Source organism: Brienomyrus brachyistius, unplaced genomic scaffold, assembly GCF_023856365.1.
Source record: "Brienomyrus brachyistius isolate T26 unplaced genomic scaffold, BBRACH_0.4 scaffold107, whole genome shotgun sequence".
NCBI lineage: Eukaryota > Metazoa > Chordata > Actinopteri > Osteoglossiformes > Mormyridae > Brienomyrus > Brienomyrus brachyistius.
Window position 1 is genome coordinate 1 of NW_026042382.1, and position 9,564 is coordinate 9,564.

Here is a 9,564-nt window from a genome sequence, read left to right on the forward strand (position 1 = left end):
CAGTTTAGGCTAAAGTGAGTGGGACACCGGAGCTCAAAATGTTACAATGCAGGGGTGGACGCAAAACGTTTTGCGATTAACTTTTGCAAAATAAATAGGTAAACTATTAAATGCCTGTATGGATTATGTCTATAATGGGCCGATTTCAGTGGGGTGGCGATATAGGAAGAAAAAAAAAAAATCATAAAAGATGCTAATGAGAAGTAGAAAATGTCTAAAATGTGACCCTTTCAACACTTTCAGAGTAAGACGACCTCATCTGTGCATGTTGTTATGGTAATATTATCCATCACTGACGTCATAACAGAATAGGGCATGGGGCACGATGTGAAAACTCCAGTGAAGCTGATAATCGTTCACCGGGAAAAAGGTCCGAAGTATTTTCTGCCTTTCGAGCGACACAGCAATGTAGGGAACGATTCTTCCGCAGCTCCCCATCGCTGTTAACGGGATGTGAAGTCATCGTTCTCAGTGTGCGGACATGGACGTGAGACACGGCACGTCTGCGAATACTGAAGCGTTTGGGGACTTGGTCGATCTCCCCCACATTTCAAGCACAGTCTATGGTAGTGTTTCCCAGCCCAGTCCTCGGGGGTACCCCCCCGGTCAGTCCACGTTTTTGCTTCCTCTCAGCGCACCTGTACCAGGTATTCGGTGTTCCTGATTGGCTGGGAGCTAGGAGGGAGCGAAAATGTGGACAGTCGGCGGTTCCCCGAGGACTGGGATTGGGCAAACACAGGTGTACGGCAATGTGGAGGTATTCGTCAGTTAGGTGACGCGCAGATGACTCGATTTTAAATTTTCATGCAGCAAAACGACGCGGCTGATTCATCCGACTAACACTCAGCAATTAACCCGATATACAAATATTCCAGGGTACCCAGCAACAGGCAGCACAGGGACTGGCTACGTGACTGGTTCGGCAAGCCGCCAGCTGTAAGGCACGTTTCCCAAAGCCTTTGTTGCTAATAAGGTTATTTGCTAACAACATTAGCAACTTACAACTGAATGGTTCCAACTATGCAAGTCGATAACATGAGGTTTTGGGAAACGTACCTTTTACATTAGCGGGGTCTCAATATCTTCATAATTTACAGCTGGATAAACAATGAGCGTAATGTAACTGTCAACTCATTACCTACATGTCTAATAAATGTTTAATAAATCCCATGAATATCTTTAAAAAAAAAAAAAAAAAAAACCTCAAATGTGCGGCTATTTTCAGCAGCTAGCTTTAAACATGATGCTGACATTTGACCCCCCAGTATCTTGTAATGAATTTTAAGCGGTGAGGTAACTTTGACAGGCTTTCTTTTCCTACTAATCAGTTACACAGAGACGAGTGTTTATTTTATGTATGTATGTATGTGCGTGCGCGTGCGTGCGTGCGTGCGTGCGTGTGTGTGCATGCCTGCTTGAGTTCCACGTGCAGCAGTGGGACAGAAACACAGGAGGGTTGTGGGTCGGCTCCCCGGCGACAGAGACTGAGGGCGGGGTACCTGATCGTCACTGAGATAGTTGGGCAGGCCTCCGACAAAGAGCTTGTGTGGCGAGTCTGGAACCACGGTGGAGACGACCCCTGCAGACAGAGCGGCACGGCGCCCAAAGCCGGCCGATCACAGCAAACCGTCAACATGCCGGATAATGACCACGAGCAAACGGCGCGAGTGAAATAAGCCAACTTCAAATCAGTATGACGTCGTTATCTTCTATATAATATCAGATAAATGTAACTCCAGCAAAAAAATACCTAAATACTGGGGCAGTTTGACGACTGTTTTTTGTCTCTCCCATCTTGCTCTCCATGGGAGATGCTGACACATGCAGCACCAGTCAAAAGTATGGACACACCTGCTCTTAATGCATTTGTCTCTATTTTAGCTGTTATTCACCTTATAGTAAAAGGCCTTTGGGCATGGAAGTTATGCATATGAAGTACTGCAAAGACAAAATTTTTGTCTCTTCAAAATAGGAGCCATTGGCTTCGATGACAGCATTGCGGACTCAACCAGCTAACATATGTACCCACCTGGACCGTTTCTCCAACAGTCCTCGAGTTTCCACAAGTTCTGCGCGCAAGCTGGCTACCTTACTCTTACTCTCATCCAACTGATCCCAAACCAGCTCTATAGAGTTTAGGTTGGGGGGCTGTGGGGACCATCTCTTTCCTAGTTCACAAGGTAATAAGCTACTTGCATAACCTTCAAGGTGGGCTTTGGGTCATTATCTTGCTGAAAAACAAGTCATTTTCAGTAGGTGTGTCCAGAATTTTTGACTAGAATAGGAGCCAGCAACCCTAGAACAATTTGGGGGTTAGGGTCCTTGCTCAAGGGCCCAGTGGTGAAATCACTCTGCCAACCCTGCCAACCAGCAACCTTCTTTTCATGGGCAAACATCACAGAGCCACACAACACCCCTATGTTAACAGTAAGAAGTGAGTGACTGAGCTGTGTGTGTGTGTGTGGCTCAGCTGGTTAGGATGCCAGCGTTATCATCAGAAGATCACTGGTTCACATCACTGGTGATCACACCACTGGGCCGGCGAGTTTGCTCTAGGGACAGGCTGACCCTGATTTCTCAAAAAAAAAAAAAAAAAAAAACATTCTTCACTTTGGATAAAACTGTCTGCTAAATATTTACAACATTAAGTAAATAAAAGTGAAAGTCTCCCTCTTTATATGACAAGACATCCGCAGCTTGCGAAGGACAGTCAGTCCGTAACGAGTACAAAAAACTGGCCTTGCCGATCGGCTCTTCAAAGGTAAATAAAGATTAAGGTTATGACGGCGACAAGCAAAACGGACCTGGTACGTGGAAGGCGGGCTGCTCTGAGATGCCAGGCAGGGGGCGATAGTCGTGGGGCCGCCTGATTTTTAACGACTGACCCTGGAAAATGATGCCGTCGAAGGCCATTGCCTGCGTGGTCTCATCCACGGACCGAAACTAGGGCAGAACGAAGAACGTCGTTAATCAGGGAAGGCTGCGGTCTCCGCCTGGACACAGCAGCCATTAGGCAGGAAAGACTCTTACTTCAAGGAAGGCAAAGTTCTTGTCCTGGTTTATCTGAACAGCGAGGACGGGATTGGTGGGACCTTGACATAAGCCAGCCAATCGCATCTGGGTATTGAAGAAATCCGCCATGGCCTCCTAAAAAGACAGGCAGACACACTGAATGAAGACAGGCAGACGTCTGAAGACATCAAAACAGGCAAACGAGAAAAAAAATGACTGACAAGTCTAGTACATTTATCTATTTATTTTGCGGACACTTTCATCCAAAGCAACATACATTTCATTGAAGAAGCAGGACCAGACAGTTCCTAGAGCAAATAGTGCTTAAGGGCTGCGCTCGGGGGCCCAATGGTGAAATCACTCTGCTGCCCAAGGGATTTGAACCAACAACCTTCTTGTGACCGGCTCAGTGTCCTAACTCACTGAGCTACACATGACACCAGTATGCATGACAGAAGGCAACGCGGGACTTTGCCTGGACTCACCTCCGTCAGGCCGAAGGGGATGTTGCCGACATAAAGCCGCCTGGCCTGCCGGGTCATCTGGCTGCCGACCATCGGCACCTGGGTGGGCGTCACTGCCACGCCGCTGGTGGTGGATGTTGCCAGTAAAGCTATCGTGGGGATCTGCCCTGCAGCTGTGGGGAGGAGAAAGGGCTTCAAGACCCCAACCAGGGACGGCCTGAATTTTGCCTCTGCTCTCTGTATGGGGAATTTGCCTGGAATAGGCTCCAGGGGAGCCTGACTAAGATAACTGGTTGGACGATGGATGGGTAATTAATATCGTTTCAATCTGACAGACAGCACTTTATTAAACTAGCAATAAAATATCACCTTTCTATCCCGGCAGGTCCTTCATATAGAAGCTTAAATAAATCCCTGAAGGTGCAGTTTTCAGTGAAGCATTTAAACGCAGGTGCTGCTCGAGGAATCAGCTTCATGCATCAGTTATAACAGCGTTACGGTAATGCACCGCTGCAAAAGTACAGACACGGAGCGGCCAATGCATCTTACGTAAATCGGTAATAACCAATTACCGCAATCGCAGGCATAGTCAGAGCGCAGATATGAATGACTGGAACTGCTAGTTTATCAAACACGGCGGCACTTAGTGCTCGTCTAGCCGAATCAGGTCGTTTCGAATGACATTTTAGTGATTTAGTGATAAGGAGCTGATATGACAAGATTGCCATTTGATAGGTACATAAATCAATCCTACTTTCGACTCCGTTGTAACGCATGTTGTATATTTCAGTTGCGTTAGTATGGCTTAAGTTTATTCAGTTTACTGGATTCTCTGCACTTTAATGAAGTTATATGTGTATTGTTATATAACTGTACATCATTGTTAGTTACTGCTATCCGCTGTAAAGGTAGATACAGGTGCAAGACTTTGCAATAACGACCTAAAAGCAGTTGTTATGATTCCAGGGAACGCGGCTGATTTTTAGAGTCTATACATCATGAAGAAACGGCGATCGTGTGAGAAAGACTTATTCTGTACGGATGACAGGGCCAGCATTTCGGACCCAAGGGAAAGGCTATTGTGCATCGGAAAGAGACAAAATCATATCATTATATAGAAAACTCGTCGTAGTATTTAAAAACCAAGTAACTAACACTGTTATTAAGTGCGGACTTTAAATCAAGTGGTCGCGGTCGTTTTTATTTGCATAAAACTTTAAACGTGATCTTGAAAATATAACGCTTGCAACAAACATCCATGCATAGTGTGTTACTGCGAATGAAAATACGCGGGTCGCAATTTATGATCCAAGTGTATAATGGTAAATAATTAAATAAATAAAACCGCAGGCTTTCACATCGAGTGCACCCCAATAACGTTTCATTGAAATGTCCATGTTATGTACGCCGGGCACTGATGGATGCAGGCCTAGCGATCTCTATAACAATGCCAAGCAAAGAATGTCACTGATTTACCAAAGCGGTCAGTTTTCGGGGATCCTGCGGCAGCTGGGAGAAGAAGAATCGGGCAGGTTTCAGAATCGGCGAGCGCTCGGATAAAAGGCACCGATTTCCCAGCCGCGCTTTTCTTTTCGGAACCAGCAGAAGTGCCCTCCGCACCATCCTCGGCGCTAGGACACGCCGGCCACTTTATTACCCTAAAACAGGGAGCATACACCGATCTTCAAAGCCAAACTTACCTTGCCGATTTTCGCTTAACTGCTTCTCAAACTCATCGAAATCGGACATTTTTCAGTCCGTACTAAAGACGTATTGCAAAATAAGCAGAGGTCCAACAGTAGGCCTTTGAATGGGCTACAGGCTGCATTGGGTTCTGCTGCTTTTTCTTCCGAGTCGCCTGCCCCTCCTCCCCCGAAGTCATCGGCTCTTCCTCGGTTGTATCACACACAGGTTCGGAAACATTCGATGCGCATTACCGTCCCCTCCTGCACTGGAGGGTTAAGGACAACGTGATTATATCGAACCAAAATTGAAATGTGCAAGTTGACTTTCCTAGTTATACGTCTTCATTTTTATTCTGGGTTTAACAACCATGAGTTTATGACGTATTTTACATGATTAGTTGGCGACTGGACCTTATTGTTTATATCTCTTATTAAGGATCCATCCATCCATACATCAATTATCAAAACCACACACTTACAATCCGAGTCTAGTTTCATATGCTGCGCTGCTGAGCGACCCGCAGAATATTATGCATGAGTACAAGTCACAAGCCCCGTTTCCACTAACACGGGGCCGGTTCTAGCTTGGTGCCTTTTGAGACCGAGGCAAAAAGATGCAGAAATGTGTTTTTCTTTGGAAAACAAAGAAATTTGCATGTGATCCCAAACTTTTGAGCGGTAATGTATATCTTGGGGGTGGCATGGTGGTGCAGTGGTTAGCACTGTTGCCTCACACCTCTGGGACCCAGGTTTGAGTCGCCGCCTGTGTCACATGTGTGTGGAGTTTGCATGTTCTCCCCATGTCGTCGTGGGGGGTACTCCGGTTTCCCCCCACAGTCCAAAAACATGCTGAGGCTAATTGGAGTTGCTAAATTGCCCATAGGTGTGCATGTGAGAGTGAATGGTGTGTGAGTGTGCCCTGCGATGGGCTGGCCCCCCATCCTGGGTTGTTCCCTGCCTCGTGCCCATTGCTTCCGGGATAGGCTCCGGACCCCCGTGACCCAGTAGAATAAGCGGTTTGGAAAATGGATGGATGGATGGATGTATATCTTATCATACCCCTGAGTATGAGAACCTGAGTACTTGTCTCTTTCTGTGTAAATAGACTCAATAAACAATACATTTTATTCATAACTGTCTATGTCTGTTTAATTACCACAGCGACATAAATAAATAAATAAATAAAATTGTAACCATAGTTTTAAGCTGTTTATTAAATACATCAATATCAAGAAAACGAAGAATAATGGATGAATGTGATTACAAGAAATGGAGAAATTTGTTCATGCTTTTTTGAAAACATGCCTCAAAATGATTAGCATTTCAATCTAACTTGAAATGTATCAGAAAAAAAATCATTAACGGAGATTTTGCAGCGCCGGGGAGGGTCTCTTCGCTTCGCAAAAAAAATCCTTCAATTTCATTGGCTGCCACTGTGTTATGGCTATACGCGACCGGCCCCGCTCGGCCATGCGGCAGTTTCCCGTTAAACCGTAAGGAGTAGGTTAAGTCCAGCCTTGGCCTCCAAGCTGACGTTTTTCTACATATGTGCTTGTGTATCATGGACAGTAAGAGGGGGCAGGCAAGGAGAGAATTTCTCTCTTTGGGGATCAATAGAGTGTTATTATTATAACGTCTAAAAAGTATGATGGTCTGTCGATGAATCAATAAGAAAATAAATGAAGTCGTTTTCGCGAACACGCTGGTAAAGCCAGGGGCCGGACCGACTGTAGGGGGCGTGGCCAGAGACTGCCTGCTGACCATAGCTGTCAAGTCTCCCGTTTTGGCCGGGAAACTACCGTATTTTACTTCTCTTTCCCGCCGTCCTCCCGTATTAGTATTTTCCCGTAAATCTCCCGTATAATAATATATATATATATTTAAAAATTCTTCTGCCTCTCCAAACTGAACTGTCAGTAGCCTCGCGAGAACTGCCACCTGCATAGCCTGGGTGGCAGTTATCGCGAGATTAGTGCCAACAGCGGGAACGAGAAAGGAGAGAGATGGATGGATGGATGGATGTGTAGAAGGAGAAGGCGTCCCTGCCAAGAAACAAAGAAGTCATGTAAATACATCGGAAAATGGGACGACGAATTTACTTTCCTAAAGAGGAGCAGGATGGGGCACAGTCACGCGTTCTGTAAGATTTGTAAATGCGATTTTAGTGTCTCCCACGGGGAAGGAACGATGTCAGTCGGCATGAAAAATCCAAGTCATTAGTGAATGACAGAGAGCCGCATGAGTGAACATGAAAAATTAGTAGAAAATGCGCAATGAAAATAAAATGTAAATGACAAATGGTTATTTTATATTTCTTGTACACCTGTCTTAAAATGTAAGGGATACTGGAGCCTGGTTGCGGTGGTGGGATGGCTCTCGGCGGGTGCCGGAAAATTTCCTTTATTTTCAAATCCAAACCTTGACAGGTATGCTGCTGACTGTTCCAAATCATGGGTGCATGTTACAAGTGCGGAACATATTTTAACTTAGTACTAACTTAGCATCATATTTGATCTGATTCGACTGAATATTCCAGGTTTCCATCTCTCATGCATCTGGTGTGAGGTGTTTTCAGACTCTCAGGCTGGCGCAAAGAAATCTTACGGCAAGTCTATTTTACACTAGTATAAACGTAAAATCAGCGACACCAAAGGCGTTAGAGTAGTTTGCAAAACCTACAGACTATTTAAAAGGTAACACAACTGTTGCGTTAGAGTAGTTTGCAAAACCTACAGACTATTTAAAAGGTAACACAACTGTTGCATACGTTTTATATGCGTGTTATCTGGGTGTGCAGACTTGTGGCGAATTGAACGTCTCACTCCGGTCAGCTGAGCAAAGTTGGTAACCTTGGTATTGTGTGTAGGAGATTCGGTATAACTATAATTTCGTTCTCCATTTGCATGCCCGAAGTGTCTTTAAGTGTTATGTAGTTTTGCCTGAAACGCAACAATAAAACAAAGCAATTAAAGCCAATCAGTTGCTCAAATGCTGCTGTGGTGATTGAAGAACTTTTGTCGGAAGTGGGATTCGAACCCACGGCTTACTTCGGAGAACAGAATATCCCTTGCGTCGGAAGGCCAGTTACGTCGTGCGTGGTGTCTGAGACCGCTCGGCCATGCGGCAGTTTCCCGTTAAACCGTAAGGAGTAGGTTAAGTCCAGCCTTGGCCTCCAAGCTGACGTTTTTCTACATATGTGCTTGTGTATCATGGACAGTAAGAGGGGGCAGGCAAGGAGAGAATTTCTCTCTTTGGGGATCAATAGAGTGTTATTATTATAACGTCTAAAAAGTATGATGGTCTGTCGATGAATCAATAAGAAAATAAATGAAGTCGTTTTCGCGAACACGCTGGTAAAGCCAGGGGCCGGACCGACTGTAGGGGGCGTGGCCAGAGACTGCCTGCTGACCATAGCTGTCAAGTCTCCCGTTTTGGCCGGGAAACTACCGTATTTTACTTCTCTTTCCCGCCGTCCTCCCGTATTAGTATTTTCCCGTAAATCTCCCGTATAATAATATATATATATATTTAAAAATTCTTCTGCCTCTCCAAACTGAACTGTCAGTAGCCTCGCGAGAACTGCCACCTGCATAGCCTGGGTGGCAGTTATCGCGAGATTAGTGCCAACAGCGGGAACGAGAAAGGAGAGAGATGGATGGATGGATGGATGTGTAGAAGGAGAAGGCGTCCCTGCCAAGAAACAAAGAAGTCATGTAAATACATCGGAAAATGGGACGACGAATTTACTTTCCTAAAGAGGAGCAGGATGGGGCACAGTCACGCGTTCTGTAAGATTTGTAAATGCGATTTTAGTGTCTCCCACGGGGAAGGAACGATGTCAGTCGGCATGAAAAATCCAAGTCATTAGTGAATGACAGAGAGCCGCATGAGTGAACATGAAAAATTAGTAGAAAATGCGCAATGAAAATAAAATGTAAATGACAAATGGTTATTTTATATTTCTTGTACACCTGTCTTAAAATGTAAGGGATACTGGAGCCTGGTTGCGGTGGTGGGATGGCTCTCGGCGGGTGCCGGAAAATTTCCTTTATTTTCAAATCCAAACCTTGACAGGTATGCTGCTGACTGTTCCAAATCATGGGTGCATGTTACAAGTGCGGAACATATTTTAACTTAGTACTAACTTAGCATCATATTTGATCTGATTCGACTGAATATTCCAGGTTTCCATCTCTCATGCATCTGGTGTGAGGTGTTTTCAGACTCTCAGGCTGGCGCAAAGAAATCTTACGGCAAGTCTATTTTACACTAGTATAAACGTAAAATCAGCGACACCAAAGGCGTTAGAGTAGTTTGCAAAACCTACAGACTATTTAAAAGGTAACACAACTGTTGCATACGTTTTATATGCGTGTTATCTGGGTGTGCAGACTTGTGGCGAA

The 9,564-nt window shown here is 45.1% G+C and overlaps 1 protein-coding gene across 1 annotated transcript; it reads right to left on the reverse strand.

Moving 5' to 3' along the window:
* Positions 1 to 149: 149 nt before the first annotated feature.
* On the reverse strand, positions 150 to 5,298 carry LOC125727655 (splicing factor U2AF 65 kDa subunit-like). Its single transcript, XM_049004528.1, has 5 exons — positions 5,177 to 5,298; positions 3,498 to 3,649; positions 3,031 to 3,147; positions 2,805 to 2,943; positions 150 to 1,579 (listed from the first exon to the last, which is right to left on the reverse strand). The coding sequence occupies exons 1-5, from the start codon at positions 5,223 to 5,225 to the stop codon at positions 1,347 to 1,349; spliced, it is 690 nt and encodes a 229-aa protein (XP_048860485.1). The 5' UTR covers positions 5,226 to 5,298; the 3' UTR covers positions 150 to 1,346.
* Between the last annotated feature and the right edge of the window lie 4,266 nt (positions 5,299 to 9,564).